Source organism: Gossypium hirsutum, chromosome A10 (genome assembly GCF_007990345.1).
Source record: "Gossypium hirsutum isolate 1008001.06 chromosome A10, Gossypium_hirsutum_v2.1, whole genome shotgun sequence".
NCBI lineage: Eukaryota > Viridiplantae > Streptophyta > Magnoliopsida > Malvales > Malvaceae > Gossypium > Gossypium hirsutum.
In genome coordinates this window covers 11,915,267-11,936,825 of record NC_053433.1, presented here as the reverse complement: position 1 = coordinate 11,936,825, position 21,559 = coordinate 11,915,267, and the positions used below count along the sequence as shown (strand labels likewise).

Here is a 21,559-nt window from a genome sequence, read left to right as displayed (position 1 = left end):
AATAAATATTTATTATTATTATTTAACAAAAATATCATTCAAAAGTTAGATCAGTAGTAATTTAGGATTTTTTCTTTGTTTTTATCAAGAATAATTTTTTTAATATTATTTTTAATCCTATAAAAATATTGGAAGGGTCTACTTATATTTTTTTGAGAGGGTCATAGTGTAAATTTACAAAGGACTAAATTGAAAAAATTTAAACTTGGGGGGATGGCACACTGCGCCTCAACGTGGCTCCGCCACTGGTTGGAGCGATATATTAGTTGTATTAGTCAGCGTTTGGAAGAAAGATAGATGCTGAAAAGAAATAAAATAATACTACAGATTCAATGAATTTGAAACGAAAAAAAAGTTTAGATTTGGATTATACGGGATATATGTTTTTATTAAATTCAGCGTCAATGTTTTGATATAACCAAACAAATCCTTCATCCATCTTTCTTCAAGTAGCCACCTTCTTCTCCTGGATAAGCTTGCAGTCCCTTCACAACAGGTCTGGTATGGGTGTAGTTTCCATGAGCGTTGAAGCTGAAGGCATAGGCCTTCTTCCCTGGAACCGTGGACGTTATGTAGACATAATTGAACTGAATGTTGGTGCAACCAACATTCTGGTCGCAGCTCAAATTGATCACCTTGTCTGTGGTTGAAGTTCCAATGATGGATCTGTACGATACATCGCTGATCCTAATGCCCGATGTCTACCATAATTAGGTTCAAAAAACTAATTGTCAGCTACCATCAATATGCATATGAAAGTCAAAGCATTTGGATTCAAGTTGACTTACCTCGTTTTTGCAATTCACTCTACTGGGGCAATAATACTGGTCGATAATAATAGGGCTATCAGCTCGAATGAACCTGATTTTCTCGAATGAGATCCTCCGTGCATTTCCAACGCCTCCCTACATATAACATGAAAATGTTTTTAGTTAAAAGTTAATAAGATAGATACCTAACTTGTTGACCAAGTTGCTTGCTTTGCCTTACAATATCTAATACCTGCCATGTTTTAATTCTGACTCCTGTCATGGTTCCTTTTAAAGTACAATTTCGCACATGTACTTCCTCCACCGTGTCCTCTCCATGAGCACCCAATGCTCCAATGCTGCAATTTGTACTTTCTTTTTCAAACAAAATCTATACATTTTGAATATGATCTACGATGTGTAAATTAAAAAATCAGGACATTTCTCTTTTTCCGTACTGACCTGATGCCATGCCCAGGGCCGCATGCAATGCCAGTAATATTGATGTGGGATGAACCTGAGCTAATAGCTATGCAATCATCCCCTGCCACCATTGCACACAGTGATAACAAAGTTCAATATCAAAAAAGTCCACACTGCTTAGCGCTTATCCAATAATATGAAAAAAGAAGTTTTTCATGGTCAACATCATATATAGCCAAAGTACCAGTGCCGATGAAAGAATTCAGTATCTGAACGTTGCTGGAACCGGATATGTCGATACCGTCAGTGTTAGGGCTTGTTTTTGGGGCACTTATATGCAGGTTAGAGAAGGTAACATCTTTGCAATTGGATATAGTAATATGGTTTCTTTGGCTATTAATGTGTCTTATTCCCTTGAGCACAAGCCCATTGCAACTATAAAAAGTCAGTGCCTGTCAACAAACACAGATAAGCCATTAATTAATTATATATGTTATTGCAGATAATTAATATCAGCATAAAAGAAAGTTTGTGCTTACTGTTGGTCCTTTGCAGGTTACACCCTGGAGAAAGAAAGTACACATATATAAGAATTTTTCCCAAGATAACAAGAAGGAAGAATAATGAATTATTTTCAGTATTGACCTACCTTTGGAACCTTATGCAAACAAGGCTGTGACCACCATGCAGCCCCTCGGCCATTAATTGTGCCAGATCCAATGATGGTAAGTCCGTTTACATGTGTGAAGGCAAGCCACCTGTTAATGTGAAAACCTTTCCATGCCATTTTGGAATTGGGTGCAACGATGTTTCCTGACATCTATGGTGTCAAGTTTTCAATATGAGCCCCATTCATTACATGTACAAGATATATACATATATTGATTATATTTACCAATACATGGATAGAAGTGGGTTTGCAGGGACCGCTGAAAGTGACAGGCTTCAGTAAGAATATCTTCGTCGCTGGTATAATGAGGATTGGATTTCTTGAAGGAGCATTGCAGGTAGCTTTCCATGCTTTGGAAAAGGCCTATGAATTTTATCCAAAACAATGTTAAACCCATAATTGAATAACAAACTAACATAAATAAAGGAAATGATAAGATCAGTGGAAGAATTTACAGCAGAATCATCGGTTTTCCCGTCTCCCACTGCTCCATAATCTACCACATTAAATAAACTTGTTGCACCACTTGCTCCTGGTGTGAGGACGTACGAAATTGTAATAAAAACGGTGAAGATCAGTTCCTGCATCAACCATAATCTTTATCAATTTAATTTAGCAGTCCAAAAATGGCCAAGATCTATGTTTGAGAGACATCCTCGTAGCTAGCTCACCATTTTGGATACTATGGTAGGGGAATATAATATATGGCGATAACAATATGGAGAGATTGAGCATATATATATATATATAATGATGCAGATGAATTTGGTTAGTAAAAAGAAGAATGAATGAACTTCTTGTGCAAGTTCCTTGTTGCTTAATGCAAGCGAAGATTGGTGAATGGGTAGACTTAAGTTTAAGATATACCCAAGAACAACAATTTTATTGGATCTGGTGCTGAACATGAGAAGTAGCTAAATTGATGGGAAAACACATGGCATAACCAAATACCAATCAACTGTGTAACAAGTCTCTGGTTCTTATATCATGTCTAAACTGTATTGCATCAGCCCATGCGTTAATTTGATAACCAATAAACTTTAAGCAATTTAAAATTGGTGTGGAATCTAAAGCCTAAGACTAGGAAAGTATTTTTTTAATAAACCGGTTGTACGGGCCATTTTCACTCTACGTGACTGGTCGTACGGATCAAAGCTGCATGAAGTGGTTTTTAAATCATACTCGGCCCAATGTTTGTGAGGGGATCAACCATTTTAGGTCAAATCGTCCCTTCTTCTTTTTTAAGAGTTATTTTATAAAGCTTTGTAAATCAATAACTTATAGTAAACTCAACTTACTGCTTAAAGTTTAATGACTTCAATCTTACTAGTACAATCAAAATTTCATTTATAAAAATCACTCAAATTATTTAGGCATTACTTTATAAAATTCACAAATTAATCAAAAAAACATAAAAATGGGATTGAAATGATTTCTTATTATTTCAATTTTGAACCATGCATGCACCACAAATTACAAAGATTCCAATTATTTTCAAAATCTTGGATGAATGATTATACAATTCAGGCCTACAAATCAAAAACCATCCACACATTGTCCCTCGCTCAAATTTTAAGACATGATTTTGGCTCTATGATTCCTCTATTCAATCCAAACGCATGGTTACAGCTAGAAACCAATTGGTTGAATTGATGAGTTGCCGACACCAATCGAACGTTGTCTAATGTAATTCCCGTGCATGGAACATTATTGCTGCAATTCAGATTGATCGCCACTTCCGTCTGTGATGTCCCTATTAATTTTGAGTACCTTACATCGTTGATATGAACTCCGGTGTCCTGTCCAGATTTTCAATTATAAATATCGATATTTAACAAGAGATTCAACAGTTGAATTTATGCATATATGAACATCTCACCGTTGGCTTGCATGAATCCAGCTTATCACAGTAGTACTGATCAATGATAATTGGATTTTCTACGGCCGTGAAGTTAATGTTGGTGAATGTCACATTTTGAACAAGACCTCTGCCTGTCTGCATATATATGTGGAATACAAATTTAATTTTACAATTTACTCACTCATATTTTTTTGAGTTTTTATTGAATTTTGTTACGAAATTTATTACCTGCCATGTCTTGATTCGAACCCCATTAGTTGTCCCATGGAAGCTTACTCTTTTCACTTTAATGTTGTTTACTTGAACCGCTTCTCCATCCCTTCCTAGGCTTCCAATACTACATGCCCAAACCCAAACCCATTGAAATGGACCTCAAAGTTAATCTTATTTTTGGCCTTTCAATACAAAATGCATCTTACCTTACACCATGACCAGGACCACACTTAATGTCATTAATTTTGATATCATAAGTCTTGTCACCAATGGAAATACAATCATCACCTGTTTCATCAAGGATGAAAAATGTTTAAGTATCACTTGCAGCCATCCATTCTTTCAATGTAATCAAAGAAAAAGACAGTCAAATTACCGTCAGCAATTTGTGAATTATGAATGGAAACATTACGGCCGAACTGAATGTGTATGCCGTCTGTGTTGGGGCTTGTTCCGGGTGATTGTATATTCAAGAATCCCAACTCGACATTTTGGCATCCTAACAGTAATACATGTGTTTGGGGGCTGTTGTGAAAATTAGTGTTCAACATTTTAAGGTTGTTGCAGTTCTGAAATCTGAGGGCCTACAAGAAAAACACAATATAGTCATTATATGCTATTACAAATAGGCTTTTTTAGACATGCTTACCGTTGGTGCTAGTGTGAAACATCCCTGACCAGGATGATATCTGCATGATCGGTCCCACCAGCCCTTGCCACGTCCATCTATGGTGCCAAAGCCAGAAATTGATAGACCGTTTACGCCCTCAAATGCTAACCATGTTGACAAATCGGATGAGTTCCACTGATCAGGACCATTGGGTGCCAAGATAGTTCCTGAGAGCTGCACAGGTTTTATTGCCAATTTACTCACGTTACGCTGGGAAAATATTTTGGATTTCAGTGGGAATCTTTGTAATTAATAGTGTTTATTGTCACTTACCATGACATTTATAGTGCCAGACTTGCAGGGGCCTGTGAATATTAATGGATGCACCAAAAATTGTTTTCCTTTTGGAATAACCAAGGAAGCACTACTTGCTGCTTCACTGCATGTGTCCTTCCATGCCTTCATGAACGCCTGAATTCCACACAATTCTGAGTAAAATAGCTGAAAACATATAAGCAAATTCAAGATTTCATAAGCTGAAAAGTGGGAAAAAATTTTACCAAAGAATCGTCAGTAATGCCATTGCCAGAAGCTCCATAACTTAGAACGTTAAACTCTTTTGCACTAATAGAAATTGTTAACAGTGAGACCACGCAAATAGCATATGAGATTGATAATGAATCCTGCAACAAATTTTAAAAGAAAAAAAATGGGATTTCCAACCAGTTAGATTATGAAAGCAGACTGGGTTTAAAATGTAGAGAGTATATTTTCTTACCATTGTACGCAATGACAGAGAGGGGAAGGCAGGCCTGTGTGGTTCTTATGAAAAGTTGATTATTTATAAGGTGAATTTCGATTGTTGGTTTAAGGAAGGAAATGCTGAATTGGACATATCATTAATCTAGAATCTGCCAAAATTTCCAGTTATAGATTTTGCCTACAGCTGCAATGTAAATTTTCCTTACATGGCTCAGTGATTCAGATTGGATCGATATATATTTATAATGGCTCTCATATCTCTTTCTACAATTTTTTTAGTTTTCTGTTTTTGCTTAATCAAAATGAAATTTCATGCCATCATCTTACCAAAATCAGAAACCAAATCATATGTCAATTAAAGGTAGTTCATTTTCACAGTTTTTAAATATTAAAAAAATCACAAATTTTAAACATTTATTTCATTAGCCAAGCTAGTCCAATGCACAAGTTGATTAACATGTCTTTATTTGTCCAATAAAGTTGGTAGTTTTTACTAGCAGCTTTGAACCTCTGATTAAAAATCACTATAAATTGGTTGAACCCGAATTTTTTATTTTTTTTTAATTTTAATTGAATCAGTTGGACCAATAAACCGGTGATCTAACATTCATTTTTTTAAAAAAATTATTTTCTATTAAACAGGGGCGAAGCCAGGGGGCTGGCATGGGCCCCAGCCCCCTAAAATGTAAAATTATTTTTTAGGTTTTAAAAATTTTAAATTAATAAAGGTAAAATTATACTTTGGCCTTTCTAAAATTATAAAAATTTGATTTAATCTTTTATAAATTATAAAGATATAAACTATAAAAAATTAAAATTTCATCCGGCCCTCCTAAAAAAAATTTCTGGCTTTGCCCCTGCCATTAAAACTAAACTATTCTAATGTAAAAAAATACATTCCAAAAAAAGTGTATATGCCTTCTAGGTAAAAGTTATAAGTCAAATTAAAGAGCCTCAGAAATTTAAACATTATATTTCTTGGTCATAAGATTCTGTCTCTAAAAGAAAAAAACAAAAACTTTTTGTTCATCTATTAAAATCTTATTTCCATTAGACTCATAAGATAGGTAATAGAGCAGCTCATACCTTAGCAATGGTAGCTTTTATGTTATGTTGGCCTCCATTTTTGGGATTTAATTCTAGATATATTTTGATTTTAAATGCTACTGATGGTGTAATTAATGAGAACGTAATGACTTAATCTTTCTCTTAATTAAAAAAATATAGTATATATAGATAATATCTCTCACATAAAATATCTCTTAATTAAAAAGTTTAAAACAAAATTTTTAAAATTTTATTTTAATTGATAAATTGATATTGGTTTGCACAATTTTCTTTCAACATCCTTCAACTTGGTTCAACTCTATATAAATGCAAAAACATTTTTAACAATAAAATCTATTTTTTATTTCATTAAAAATACAAATTATTTTATTTTGATTAGATACCTCTTGTTTATTTTATTTATTTTTTTACTATATTAATAACATTTTTATTTATGTAAAATCATATTTTAATTTAACTATATTTAGTAATTATTTTACATGTTTTTATTGTGAAAAAATAAGTATCATATGCATTTTCATATTTTCATTTTCATTTAACAAACATGATTTTTTCAATTTTTAAAATTAAAGAATCAAAATTATTTTTTAAAAATAAAAATAACTTTATTTAATTTATTTTTATTATATTAGTAACATTTTTATTTATCTAAAATAAATTTTTAATTTAATATTTAGTAGTTAGCTTACATGTTTTTATTGTGAAAAATAAGTATCATATGCATTTTGATATTTTCATTTTCATTTAACAAACATGATTTTTTTTAATTTTTAAAATTAAAGAATCAAAAACATTTTTTAAAAACAAAAATAAATAATTTTATTTAATTTATTTTTATTATATTAGTAACATTTTTATTTATCTAAAATCATATTTTTAATTTGATTATATTTAGTAATTATTTTATATGTTTTTATTGTGAAAAATAAGTATCATATTTTCATTTTCATTTTCATTTAACAAACATAATATTTTATAATTTTTAAAATTAAAGAATAAAAATTATTTTTTTTAAATAATTTTTTTTATTGAAAAACAAATAAATTGTCAAACCGTAAAAAGCCAATCCCGCAATGCGAGAACATATTCCTCATATTATTTATTTTAAACTTTTCTAACTAATATGAAACCAAATGAATCAATGACATTGCAAACCTCAATAAAGGCTATAAGATAGATTAAAGAGCTTCAGAAATTCAGATATCATATTTCTTACCAAATATATGGATGACAATAATTTTACTTATTTGATTGAGGCGAAACTTAAAAGGATGTTGGAGCGTTGGTGGATCGAGCTTGTGCTTTGGCGTTTTGGTCCACCTAGTTGGCTAGGAATGAAATTATGTAAAGTTTGATAAAATTAATCTTTATTACGAGTGAAAGTCAATAAATCATGAAAAAGTAAATTAATTCTTAAGAATCTTCATAATCGGATAACTTTTTCTTTTTTGACAAGGATATGTTTGGCAAGATACGCACTGGTTTATACGTCCAAAGACTTTCACTCTACTTTCTGATATAAGATTAATACATCCTACCTATTTTTTTTAGTTTTTTTTAGATTGTTTAACATGCTCTAATACCACATGTTATGGATTTTAGAAAATGACACCCAAAAGTTAGTACATAAAGACCATACTATAATCCAAATCACATAAATTGCCTCAACATTGACTTTGTGCTAGCTTAATCTAGCCTGCAATATCAACATTGCCATCTATAGCTTTTGATAGAAGATACCAATTGTGGATGAATTGGTGCTGCTAGACCAACAGACTGAGAAATGATCGGTACATTTCTAGATTCTTAATTCTAATAATTAAGATAGGGTTAATATGTAAAATGATTCCCAAATACTTTGCTTATGATTTGATACATTTAAAAGAACATATATACAAACTTTACATAATACAGGGTTATCAAATATAAAACAAAACAGAAACCTCAGATCAACCTGGAACCAACAGTACTCATTGATAAGAAAAATCCCAAAATTAGGAGAGGAACCCCAATCCAATTTCAATCCACCAAGTACACTACAGATTCAGTCTTAATTGCAACAATTAAAATAATCAGTAGAACATCGAACAAAAATGATAATTTGAGCAGATGTCTCTCACCTATTAACATCAAGACTTTATAAAAACACCCTATAGTATACAACAATTCTCAGTTCTGGCAAAGCCCTTTATCTCCGAATCGAAATCAGCCAGCCAAAAAGAGTGCTTGAATGTCTAGCAGCAACAACTTCTATCATGATGGCACTACAAAAAAGAAAATATAATCTAATAAACAGCCAACAGAAGGTGAAACTTAGAAGCAAATGAAAACAAATTTTGTGATTTTTAGTACCACGTCATTCATTCAACAAGCAACATAATAGCCAGTTGCACCACTTTCAAACATAACTTCCTCCAACCCAATTCATATTAGCTTCATTTCTTTATGGTCTTCAAATCATTTGTAACTATATGCAAATACATTGTGACCAAATCTTGTACACTAAAGCATTATTTTAAATGAACTGTGCCTAGAAACTGTAATTAAAGTCCCATATCCATGAATGTAATATGTTTTGACATACTCAACTTAGCAAACTATTATGCACGAGTGCATCAGTCATATAACATTGCATAGTAGGTAATTTCTTACTGTATGTCGAAGTATCAATTTGCTCAGGAAGCTCCTTTATATCGACCTCAAACCTTTCCTGAACCTGAAACCATTTAAGAATAAATAGTCATTAAACAAAAGGGATTATATAAATGGAGATAAAGTACAGAAAACCAAAAACAGAAATCACGTACCTGATTAAGGACATCAGAGTCTGATGTTGATGAGACAAATGTAATTGCAAGCCCCTTGGTGCCGAACCTGCCGGCTCTACCCACCTGCAATAACAGAGAACCACAGAAAGTGATAGAAAGTCGAGGTGAAGATGAATTTAGTTCAATTGCAAAGCCAGAAATAAACTTACCCTATGCAAGTAGGTATCAGCAGAATCAGGCATGTCATAGTTGATTACAATGTTAACACGCTCGATGTCAATTCCCCTTCCAACTAAATCTGTGGCCACAAGAATTCTTTTATGCCCTTCCTTGAAATTCTTGTATCGTGTCAACCTTAAAAAATAGAAAACAAATAGCCTCTTTAAGGATAGCCACAATCACACAAACACCCATTCCATAAAGAAATTTCATACTAAAAGAAAACCACTGAATGTTAATGCCAATGACATCAATATACAAATATTCATTTACACATCAACTTCATCAACATCAACACTACTGTCCTAGAGGTTAACACCTTTTTCACCAAAGGATGATCAGGGTTAGGGAAACAAGAGCTTTAAGAACTTTGAAATGGCAGAAATGATTCGGTAGACACAGCTACGACTGACAAAATACATATTAACAATTAAATAATCTTGTTACTAGTAGCATAGAAGTACAAGTCATGATACAAGTACCCTCTATACCAAAACTTCATGCATCCGCTTCCAACGACAAAGCGCACACAACTGCACGAAAAGGATAATACAGAAAAAAGAAATACCCCCAAGACAACCTCCTGTTGTCAAGGGAGTGTGCCTAGGCTTTGCACGTTAGCTAGCAATGGACAACAGAAGCACCTGAGACCGCATCGTGCAAAGCAAAGTTTTCTATAAGAAATAAGCATATATTTTTTTTAAATAAAAACTGCCTAATTGGGGTTCTCTTTAATTTCTTTACTTTTTTCCATTAGGTGTACCCTGACCATTAAGATAGGGGGAATAATGTCAAACTACTATGAATGTTACTAACGGAACTAAAATAAAATTTTGCATGTTTTGGATATAAAATGAACAAGTCTTCTGGAGTTATATGTTATATTATTTTATATTTATATACACACACATACATATACATATTATGCCTTCACTAAAAACGGCTTCTCAATTCACTTCTACACTAATGCGAAAATATCGCAAAAAACCAGGCATTGATGCCACAAAGAAAGTCAATATACCAAAATTAATGCATGTCATAGATAAGTGATACTTTGGCCATCATGCGCTCCAAAAATTAGAGAATGCATACATACCTTTCTTCCTGGGACATTCCAGAGTGGATGCAGATAGAGGGGAAATTGCACTCCACAAGTAACTTGTTGAGCTCAGCTGCTCTGTTCACACTTTTGACAAAAATGACTACTTGGTTGAAATCCAAGGCATCAAGAAGGTCATTCAACTTGCGATTTTTCTCTAGCTCACTCAATTTAATGTAATGCTGCACAAGTTTAAAAAAATATGGATTAAACAATGAGCCTATATAGGAACTACAAGGGCTGGAAAGAGGAAAATAGGAGAAAACAAAGATCAAGGTTTCCTTGTTTGGATGCTGAGAAAATGAAAGAGAATTTCTTCTAGCCAATCAGAATTTTTCAAGGAGGAATCTCCATTCACAAATCCTTCTGATTTGAAGGATATGAAGGGTTAGATCCAGATCCCTTCTTGACCGCAGAGAATTATCAAAACAAAAAGTCACCTCTACACCCTTTACCTAACCTTCCAGTTCAAACAAAGCCTGTTAAAAATGCAGTGATTAGCAGCATGCATACCTGTACCAGACCATGAAGAGTCAACTTGGCTTCATCATCAACATAAATTTCCATGGGCTGCAGCAAAAACATAAAACAAGACCATCAAAGGAGAAATATATTTCTAGAACAGCCCAACGCAGACAGCAAAAAATGACAAAACAACCACTAACACAAGACTTCAAACCATTAAAAACATAGTAGAATCTGAAAATAGTACATTGCAAAAAATCCAGAGATTTCTAGCATGAAGTTGTGTAAATAGCAGTTATATTTCAAAAGCAATCAATTTCTAAAAGTATGTATCCTTTACATTAACAAAGGAACATAAAAACAACATATTTCCCACATAAGATAGAGAATTAAAGAGACAACAGGATAGAAAGTAAGAAAGAAGTGTATTTACATCTTGCATAAATTTCTTGCACACAGGTCGAATTTCCTTGCTTAGTGTAGCTGAAAACATCATCACTTGCTTATCATGTGGAGTCATCTTGAAGATCTCTTGCACATCTCTCCTCATGTCTGTACAATTTGAAAAATAAATAAATGAAATAATGGCAATTGATAATAAAAAGTGCCTCAGTGAAAGTAAACTTGCAGCAGAATTATGGAAACTAGAAAGTATACCAAGTGACTCAAGCATCTTGTCACATTCATCGAGTATAAAATGCCTAACATTCTTCAAACTAAGATCTTTATCCCTGGTAAGAGCCAATATCCTTCCAGGTGTCCCAACAACAATATGAGGACATTCGTTCTTTAGTAAATCCTTGTGAACCTTGATATTGACACCACCATAGAAGACAGCAACTTTAATATCTGGTAGATAAGTACTGAACCTCTCAAACTCATGGCAAATCTGTCAAAGGGTAGAGGAAGTAATACTTGGTAAGAATGAATTCAGTGATGAAATGGCACTGAAACACCCTCAACTGGCATGCTAATTCCAAAGAATAAATTCAAGACTCTAAAACCCACCTGGTACGCTAATTCTCTAGTGTGACATAGAACAAGTGCGGCAACTTGCCCAGCAACAGGCTCAATTTGCTGAAGAGTTGATAGAACGAAAACAGCTGTTTTCCCCATTCCAGATTTTGCTTGGCAAATCACATCCATTCCCAGAATAGCTTGAGGGATGCACTCGTGTTGCACTAATGAAAAGAAAATAAAACCGTAGTAGACGAACCCTCAGTAAATTATAAATGTTCTTCTTGATCCTTTAATGGAAAGATTACCAAACCAGTTATCGTGTCGTAATGATGAATATAGATATCGTGATTACCTGAATAATACAAGCTTGAACAAGTCAGAATCAAAGAACAACCAAACCAGATCAAGTGAATCAGGCAAAGCAGATGAAGCATATTCATATATAAACTGTATGTTCAGCCGTAGGCAAGTCCAACTAACTTAGAATGAATGAATTATTAAAAATTTTATTAAAAACAGTATATATAAAAATAAAATAAAATAAGAGTTTAAATGAACAGTTTGAATCAACAGAAAAGAAAAGCTATGATAATTTTGAAGACTTTCATGCCTAGACAAATTAAGTTGAGAAAATATAATTTCAAGGCAAAGTATTTCAAAGATTACTATAAAGCATATCCTGTAACAACAAATGCTTCATCCAAAACAGTAAATCAAAAGAATAAAGCACCAAACTTGTATACTGCCCAATTATAAGTCACTAAAAGCAAGAAAAACAAAATGACTTAATGCATGGAATTCACGAATGTTAAAATCAGACATGAGTTTAAAACTTTGCCTTCGGAAGGATGTTCAAAACCAGAATCCACAATAGATCGAAGCAGCTCCGGTTTCAGCAGAAAGTCTCTGAATCCCGAACTGTGAATTCCAACATACCCCCTACACCACATAAAAAAGAAATGAAACAAATTAAAATCAATTTGCTTTACACTAAAACTAGCAGATTATATTAGAACATTGTTTTCCTTAAAAATATTTATAAATTAAAATGACTAACTTCTTAGCAGAATCAGCAGCCTTAGTGGAGGCAGAGTCAGGGGCTTTTTCATCTTCTTCTTCGTAATCGAGAAGCTCTTCCTCGTAGGCGTCGTTGTCCTTTATCTCCCCCATTCTAATCAAGCAATAAAATGAAAGAAAAAAGAATCAAGCTTTATTTCAAAAACTAAAATAATAACGAATTCATAGTTGGGTTTTTGAAATATTGTAGAAGAAAGAAACAGAAATGTAGAAGAATCCGTACCTCTGAGATTCAAGAAAAGATGAGATTTTCTTTTTTTGCACTTTGATTTTGATAAGTCGAAAAACACTAAAACAGGGGAAAAAAAATGAAAATTTTGAAAAGGGAGGGGGGAAATAGAGAGGGAGAAGATAAAGTAAAACCCCAGATCTAGGGTTTGAAGAGGAAATAATTTGTTGAGGGACGGATTTGGCCTTACCACTTTAGGCTAGGATTTTTATTTGGACAAACTTTAGCCTCCGATATTTTGAGAGTTTTATTCATTTATTTAAAATTTAATACGACTCCCAATACGTCCCATTCATCCGCTTGTCACTTTTCATTAAATAATTTTAAAGAAATACAATAAAGGTTAAGAAAAGTATATATTATAGTCAAAATTAATAAAATTATTTATGTAATCATATATCCTTTTCATTAAATAATTTAAAGGATAAAAATAGTATTTCACATCTTAAAAATTATTTTTTCTCAACATTCCCCAAATTGTGATAAATAAAAATTAAAGGTTTGTTGTATATAAATGTTACGGTTGAAAAGTATTTTTCATCCGTACTTTTTAAGAAAAATGTGATAGAAAAATATTGTGAAAAAATATAATTTATTAACTTTTGCTGCTTTCTATTACTGTAAAAAATTGTTGTTGAAGGTTATAATGTTTTTTTATAGACATTATAGTAAAAAATAAAAAATTACTTAAATTATATAATATTTAAATAATGGTACATGAAATATAAAATATTTATAAAATTAATGATTTACAAAATATTTTAAAATTTTAAATATGATAATAAATGATATTTAAATAATTTTAATATAATGATATATAGAATATTTAAATAATTTAACATAGTGATACATAAAATATAAAATTAATTTTTTTTTTACATATCTTTTAAATAGTTAATATAAATATTTCTTACTTGTAAATGAAAAAACCAAAAATATGTATATCTCAAGTAGAAAAACACAGTAGCTTTGACTCCAAAAATCAGATAATTTTCATTATTTTGTAGAATGGAAAAAAAAAATTAGAAATTCCAAATGCAATGAAAACCGAGACCCAAGTAGTTGAAAGGAAAGGAAAAATGGAGTGGCGTAGAAAGGATCTTACTTTCCATTCACTTTGTTTTAGTTCATTCCAATTAAAGTTGGTGTAGAAAGGAGGGAATATGGAGGAGGAGAAGAGGGGATTGAGAAATGGGATTAATGTGTTGGAAATGAATTTTAATATGCTTCATTCTTTAAATTAAAATTAAAGACTCAAATTTACCTCTATTTGGGCGTTGTAATTGAAGAAAACGAAAAGATAGAGGAGAATATTCAATCATTTATAACAACAACATTAACATACAATTCATATATAAAACAGGGATGTGTAAGGCAATGGAGCATCATTTTCCTTTCCGCTCCGTAACCGTGTTAAGCCATGCCTTTGCTATATAGCTGGTAAAATACTTGTCATGCCATCAAAAGCTAAACCAAGTTTTACAGAAAAATGGGTCTTTATTACGGATCATTGTGGCGGAGAGAGGCGCTCAAGTATAGCTTCACACCCTCTAATGAGATTGTAAAGCAACTCGGTAGAGAAGAATGGCTGTTGCAGAACCCTGGGCATGTAGGATGCGCAAACACGTCCACCTGCTCTTTTCTTGTGCTTCTTCACAATCTTCATCAACCCTGTTTTGTTTCACAGCTTGAAAAAATGGTTGCAAGTGCAAAGATTCGAATGTAAATCATGATTAAAAAATAGGGTGTATTACCTGCAAAGTTAATGACGCTGAAATGGAGTAGCATCACCATCTCTGAATGAAAAGCCAAAATTTCCTTGAGCAATTCCAACATTTCTTCATGGCCATTTATGTTTTCAGCCTTGCTTTCAAGCTCCTGAAACACCAAAACGTATAACAATTTCTTTGAACCAAAATGAAGGGGGAAAAAAACTCAAGTTTATGATTTTAATTCCTTTTCAAGGGAAAATCAGATATGAAAAGAAAGAATTAGTATTACCCTGAAGAGGATGATATAATCTTCCTCTTTGTCAATGAAAAAGTCATTGACCTTATCGAGTTCCCTGCCTAATGAATGTCTGAAGCCCATGTCTTGTCTCAGTTTCAGTTTCTTCTTTAATGCCTTGTAACACAAAAACTTGCGTTCCCATTGAGGTAAGCTTCTTGCGATCTCAGCTCTGTGTCTTTTTCCATGTTTCATCTCTTCTTCTCTCCCTGTTAATATTCCAATGGTGGGTGAAGAAGAGGGTTAATTTGTACATATATTTATAGCTTTTAGGAGACCATATCGGTGAAGTTTGGAACAATGAAGATAATACCGAGGTAGATTATGGGATATTCCCTTGATGCCATTGGAAGAATTCGAGTATTTTTACAAAGCTGCCTTGTCAATATTTTCTTAGCAGTAGCACTCATATTCATATATATATATATATAATATTCGATCTAAAGTATATATCTTCCTCTAAAGTATCGCAAAACCCCGAAATACTGGTTAGATAGGTACAAAGAAAAGCGATTGCTTTTATATAAATATAAGAATATACTGCATTATCCGTTAGGATATACGAACGGTAAATCAGTTGACTGCTTCCAAAATCTTGGCAAAGAGATTGTAGCGATAAATACAAAATCTCCGACGAGGAAGGGTTGTCTTTTATGTTTCATGCATTGATGAGTGAAAATGTTGGCAACTTGGCATTGGTTTAAGCTTTTCATTCCACGTTTCTTCAATGTTTACGTTGTTTCCCACGTCAGAAAAATTTCCCTACACATTACTAATTTTGCATTTACTGCAAAAAGTCTTCCGTACCATGATAAACTAATTAAGAAAGCTGAAAAACCACAAAGATACGGTGGGAAATTGGATTTTTTAAATATATATATATGCTTTGGTAGAAAAGAAATCAATCCAGATGAATATTTTTCATGTTAATGCTTTTTTTTTTAGATTAAAACTGAAAACAATTACAACATTATTCTGGTATTAACATGTATAAATCGATCATCCAACCGTAAATGCTCTACGATTGCCTTCGAGGGTTCCTAGAACACTATCGGATCATAAGGGGACGCTTTCATCATTCCAGCTAGCGTATGTGCAGCTATATTAACTTCTCTTGGAATTTGTTTTATGACCACCCTCCATTGGCTCCTTCAAAACTCTTGGATTCTCAAGATTAAATACATGTACAATTGCCCACAATACCTATTTAAAATGGCTTCCATAGCTTAAGCGCAAACTGTTTCGATAATAATATTAACCCAATTAGCATCCCACGCCATAAGGAGTCCATCATAGATTGTCCAAAGTTCAACTTGCACTACACTACATCTACTAATGTTTCTCCTAACTCCTCCATGCCATGTACCAAATTCATCTCTTGCCATAGTAGCTACCAATGCAAACCTCGAGATAGGGTCCCTCACTCCATCCGTGTTTAACTTTACGAATCCCAAAGGTAGAGGTGTCCATACTTGATCTCGTGTCTTCCTTGTAATGCTACCTGTCGAAATTTCAGGTCTATGTCTGATGAAACTCGCCCAACATCATGCTTATTGGAGAATGTGAGAACTATTAAAAGCCTCCCCTTGAAACACCCACAAATTTCTTTGTTCCCACAAATTTCTTTGTTTCCACAAATTCCAATAGGTAATTCCAATAAATATTGTCATTCAACTTCCGTAAAAACTAAACTAAACTCATTCCTTAAATTCATCGAAATCCACTCCATCAATGGAACAGAAAAAAATTGCACCAGAACCCTCGAAAGGATTACCTGCTTCCATACTTCTCGTGCATTAAAACAATCTCAAAGAACATGAATAATGGATTCTTCAACATTCTCAAAAAGGGCACAATAAGGATCTTTAACTAAACCTTTTCTACATCGTTCGACATTGGTCAGCAAGTGCTTCTTAAGCACCAACCATAGAAAATGTCTTACTATTTGAAGACCAAAAAAAGACCAAGCTAGCTTCTATTTGTTATCTTCTAGATTTAAAGAATTTTGTATAAGGAATTTATAAGTAGATTTAACAGTGAGCTTACCATAGACGGATCAGTTAGAGACCAGTTCATCCTGTCCAACTAAAGGGCTCGGAGGCAGAACACCTGCAATATAAGAAAAGATGTTACTATATAAAAAAAAAAGTTCAAGTAATTACAATCCCATCTACATTCTGCCAACAAAACTTCCCTTAAGGTAGTATTCACATTAATAATCACAGTCCAATCCTTTATAAGACTTCCATCGCCAATTGTCCAACGAAGATTTTGATATACAATTGACCAAATCTTGGACAAGGATCTCCAACCAAAAGAGCATAACCCCCTCGAGATATCTTCAGGACACACCTCTGTAACATTGCATTTGGCTCTAAGAATCTTAACCCACAGTGCTTGCTTATTTGTGAGAATATTAAACCCCAACTTAAACAAAAAAAAAATAGTCATTTTGCTCCGTAAGACTTTGGATTCCAAGTCCACCATTAATGAGAGGTTGACAACAATCTAACCATTTAACCATATACATATTTTTCCTTCTTTTTATCTTTAACCCAAATAAATCTCCATGTAGTTCTTTCAATTTTAGCACTGACACTAATAGGGATTTTAGCATTTTACATAAAATAATTGGGTATCGACAAGAGAACCAACCGCGCAAGAGTAACTCTTCTTACCATGGAAAGCATTTTAGCATTCCAGCTATCTAACTTCTTCTTGATTGTATCCACTATAAACTTGAAAGTGCTCGTTGTCACCCTTCGATGAAACAATAGCATGCCCAAGTAAGATCTCAAATCATTCGTTTCGGCAAAACTAAGAATACTACAAATTTCTAGTACTTCATAAGGCTGAATATTTTTAGAGAAAAACACATTTGTCTTATTAGCATTCATTTTGTGCCCCGAGGCAGCCCCGAACACATCTACTACTTTCCTCACCATTCGTGCCTGTCGAAACCATTTTTTTTAAACGGGAATCAACTTTGTTTGAAAATGAAAATTAAAGCAGAGTCGCCACCGATCTTTATTAGGTGTGATCGGATCACCTTTGTTTTAATAAAACGTTTTAGTTTACTAAAACAGTGTTTTTGGTCTACGAAACTCGAAAGAACAGGTTCAAGAGTCGGTTACATGCGAGGAAGGATTAGCACCCTCATCACGCCCAAAATTGTTACCGAATTGATTAGTTAGTGTCTTAATGTCGAAAGTTAAAAATCGAGAGCAGATTTAAAATACGATCTCATTTTTTATTAACGTCGATTAGATCAAAACGATTGCTAAAGATTTTCTCGTCTTGAGATATCGGAGTATCACATCCTATAAGTTAGGACGCGATACCATGAACTCCCGAGCGCAAGTTTGTCTTTAATTTTCATTGGAATTCGATGTATTTTAAAACTCGAAAGGATGTTTGGCCATTTAGGATCAATGAGAAAACCGAAATCCCGTAAGTTAGGGCACAATTCCTCGATGTTCCAAAACGCGAAACATTACCTTATTTTGAAATTTTTTTGTTTTTAAACAATAGCGAGTACAATATTTAAACGACGTGTATTATTTGTTTGGATTAAAATAAAATGATTTATTGGATAAATGCAACGAGGCTTGATTCATGAGGTGATGATATGAAATAAAAATATAGTGCGACATGGAACAATGATACATGAATAAAATATTATACAAGTGAACGGCAATAATATAAAAAAACGAAATCAACAAATTAAAATACACAATGGCAATAATCACACAACATACATTATTAAATACCAACATTAATAATCAAAGACCAATGAATTAAATAATATATATAACAATCTTAAAAATAAAAAAAGTATAAAGTAAATTAAAATAAATAAAATGTAAAACGATTTCAAGAATGGTAATAAATGATTTCCAAAATAATGTAAAAAAAAAATTTAAAATCAACGATGTATAGAACGATTTAAAAATAGATTATATATATATAAAATTTTAAAATAGATAATATATATAAATATAAAAGTGTAAAATAAATATTATAAAGAATATTAAAGTAAAACAATTTAAAATAAATGAAAAGATCAGTTTAAAATAAGGCATATGAAATAATTTAAAATAAGTGATATAAGTCAATTTAAAATTTATACACTGAAAGTTTAAAATAATATGTAAAAAGAAATTTGAAATAAATGGCATACAAAACAGTTTTAAAAAGAACGATATATATATATATAATTTGAAAAGCAATATGTATATAATATGGGGAAAGAATCTAAAATAAATATTATACATAAAATAGTTTAGAAATAAGTATATATATATAAAAGGTAATTTAAAATACATAATAAAATAATTTTGAATAAACAGTACATAAAGCAAGTTAGAATAAATAATAATAATTTGAATAAACAGTGCATTAAAATAAATTAAAATAGATGTAAAGTAAATAATATATAAGATATTTAAAATAACATATAATGAAATGGTTTTTTTTAAAAAAAGGTTAAAAAATGAATTAAATAAATTTAAGACGTGATTGAAAATGAACCAGAATTCAGGGTATAAATTTGAAATAACAAAAATAAGCAAAGGGCCAAATCGTAGCAAGCTAAAAATGTGAGGGGGGAAACAGAAAATACCCTAGACCTCTCAATGCACTGCGCTTTATCCTAGGCCGAAATGAAATGACATGCAAATTTTAGGGTAAAATTAGAAGTCGAAGAAAATAGAATAGGGCTTAATCGAATGGTGCTGCAAAAAGGAGGGACCCAAACCGTAAATAGCCCATTTGGGCCTTAAAAACACGCGGATCCCCTTTAAATCGGGTCGGGTCGCGCCTGGATACCCCCCAAAATGACGCCGTTTTGAGGCGTGTGGGGAAGGTCTGAAACTACGTCGTTTCAGGGGGCTATATAAGCCCAAATTTAAAAAAAAATCATTTGTAACCTTACACTAAAAAAAAAGCACTCTCCTCTCCTCTCAAAACTTCCAACACATCCGGCCTACAGGGCCGCTCGGTGGTCCAACGCAATCGTCGGCCGACTACGGCGGTGATCGCCGTGTACGGTGGTGGAACGCAACCCTCAGGTACGCCCTCCTTTTTTTTTAAAAAAAAACTTTGCATCTTTTTTTGTTAAAATAGATTTTTAAAGAAAATAAGATAAATAAATAAACATAAAAAACAAAGATCTACAGAAAAAGAAAGAAAGAAAAAAAGAAAAAGAACAAAGCAAAACCTTTTAAAACTTCAGTTTTATTTCTTTTCTGATTTACTAGTGTGCGTAAAAAAACATACAATGGGATAGATTACATCCATTATAGCCGAATACAAGGCTTGTTTTCTTTTGTTTTTTTGTGTTTGTCGTTTTTCTTTTTGTTTGTTTCTCTGTTGCGTGTAGATCTTTATTTTGCAGGTGTTAGAGAAGTGTCAGGCGCATGGATGGGGCTGACGTGTGGCGGTGGTAGCGCATGTGAGGGGCTGAGCGGCGGCTACAATGCTAGGGTTCCTTTCTTTGCTGAAAAATGTTAGTAATGGGCTAGGGTTTATCTGTTTTGGGCTTGTAACTAGGTAATGGGCCTGTTTTGTTTGTAAATGGACTTTAAGGTGCTGGACCTTTTATTATTTATTTGGGTTTTTTTGTTGGGTGATTTGGGCCAAATTTGGCTATTACAACTTCCTCTCTTTGCTCATTGTCGTGTAACGAGAATGGAACAAAGACTTCAAAAGGGCCAATTTTGCCTAGTCTTACCGAATCTTGACTTCTTTGGTGCTTCTGTTCTTCAAGTAATTTCATTCCATCCCACTGCATCTTCAGGGGTATAGGAATTGTTGCTTTGATCCACTCAACTGCAACTTCAGAAAGATAATAATCGTAACTCCAACCTGCCCCACTGCAATTTTAGGGGGATAAGGTTTGTGGTTTCAATCTGCTCTACTGCAACTTCAGGGAGATAAGACTTGTAACTTCAACCTGCTCCACTAAAACTTCAGGGAGATAAGATTTGTGGTTTTAATCTGCTCTACTGCAACTTCAGAGAGATAAGATTTGTTATATTCAGTCTGCTCCACTGCAACTTCAGGGAGATAAGACTTGTATCTTCAACCTGCTCCACTGCAACTTCAGAGAGATAAGATTCAACATGATAGATTTGATCCGACCCACTGCAAATTCAGAGATATAAGACTTGTAACTTGTAGCTTTAATCTGTTCCACTACAACTTCAGGGAAATAAGATTTGCTATCTTCAGTCTGTCCCACTGCAATTTCAGGGAGATAAGACTTGTAACTTCAACCTGCTCTACTGCAACTTCAGGGAGATAAGGTTTGCTATGATCTGCTCTACTGCAACTTCAGAGAGATAAGATTTGTAATTTTCGATCTACTCTACTGCAACTT

The 21,559-nt window shown here is 33.0% G+C and overlaps 4 protein-coding genes across 5 annotated transcripts; all 4 read right to left on the bottom strand.

Moving 5' to 3' along the window:
• Positions 1 to 304: 304 nt before the first annotated feature.
• LOC107916098 (probable polygalacturonase At3g15720) lies at positions 305 to 2,429 on the bottom strand. The gene is made up of 9 exons (XM_041078485.1): positions 2,298 to 2,429; positions 2,068 to 2,205; positions 1,822 to 1,992; positions 1,712 to 1,735; positions 1,417 to 1,624; positions 1,212 to 1,293; positions 1,003 to 1,108; positions 789 to 905; positions 305 to 701 (listed from the first exon to the last, which is right to left on the bottom strand). The coding sequence occupies exons 1-9, from the start codon at positions 2,427 to 2,429 to the stop codon at positions 432 to 434; spliced, it is 1,248 nt and encodes a 415-aa protein (XP_040934419.1). The 3' UTR covers positions 305 to 431.
• Positions 2,430 to 3,260: 831 nt separating this feature from the next.
• Positions 3,261 to 5,726, bottom strand: LOC121208197 (probable polygalacturonase At1g80170). Its single transcript, XM_041078731.1, has 9 exons — positions 5,305 to 5,726; positions 5,087 to 5,209; positions 4,860 to 4,997; positions 4,566 to 4,760; positions 4,293 to 4,500; positions 4,123 to 4,204; positions 3,932 to 4,040; positions 3,722 to 3,838; positions 3,261 to 3,641 (listed from the first exon to the last, which is right to left on the bottom strand). Exons 1-9 carry the CDS (start codon positions 5,305 to 5,307, stop codon positions 3,408 to 3,410), a joined length of 1,209 nt encoding a protein of 402 aa, XP_040934665.1. The 5' UTR covers positions 5,308 to 5,726; the 3' UTR covers positions 3,261 to 3,407.
• Positions 5,727 to 8,305: 2,579 nt separating this feature from the next.
• LOC107897262 (DEAD-box ATP-dependent RNA helicase 15) lies at positions 8,306 to 13,359 on the bottom strand. 2 transcript variants are annotated; one of them, XM_016822645.2, is made up of 12 exons: positions 13,168 to 13,359; positions 12,925 to 13,038; positions 12,706 to 12,806; positions 11,916 to 12,088; positions 11,565 to 11,796; positions 11,341 to 11,459; positions 10,956 to 11,012; positions 10,440 to 10,624; positions 9,334 to 9,478; positions 9,164 to 9,247; positions 9,009 to 9,072; positions 8,306 to 8,620 (listed from the first exon to the last, which is right to left on the bottom strand). In XM_016822645.2, the coding sequence occupies exons 2-12, from the start codon at positions 13,035 to 13,037 to the stop codon at positions 8,610 to 8,612; spliced, it is 1,284 nt and encodes a 427-aa protein (XP_016678134.1). In that variant the 5' UTR covers position 13,038; positions 13,168 to 13,359; the 3' UTR covers positions 8,306 to 8,609. The 2 variants fall into 2 exon arrangements, with proteins under 2 accessions (XP_016678134.1, XP_040934664.1); XM_041078730.1 differs by lacking the exons at positions 12,925 to 13,038; positions 13,168 to 13,359 and having other exon boundaries at positions 11,916 to 12,219.
• A 1,115-nt stretch (positions 13,360 to 14,474) lies between these two features.
• LOC107896089 (SPX domain-containing protein 1) lies at positions 14,475 to 15,435 on the bottom strand. The gene is made up of 3 exons (XM_016821228.2): positions 15,175 to 15,435; positions 14,928 to 15,051; positions 14,475 to 14,844 (listed from the first exon to the last, which is right to left on the bottom strand). Exons 1-3 carry the CDS (start codon positions 15,373 to 15,375, stop codon positions 14,681 to 14,683), a joined length of 489 nt encoding a protein of 162 aa, XP_016676717.1. The 5' UTR covers positions 15,376 to 15,435; the 3' UTR covers positions 14,475 to 14,680.
• Positions 15,436 to 21,559: the final 6,124 nt, after the last annotated feature.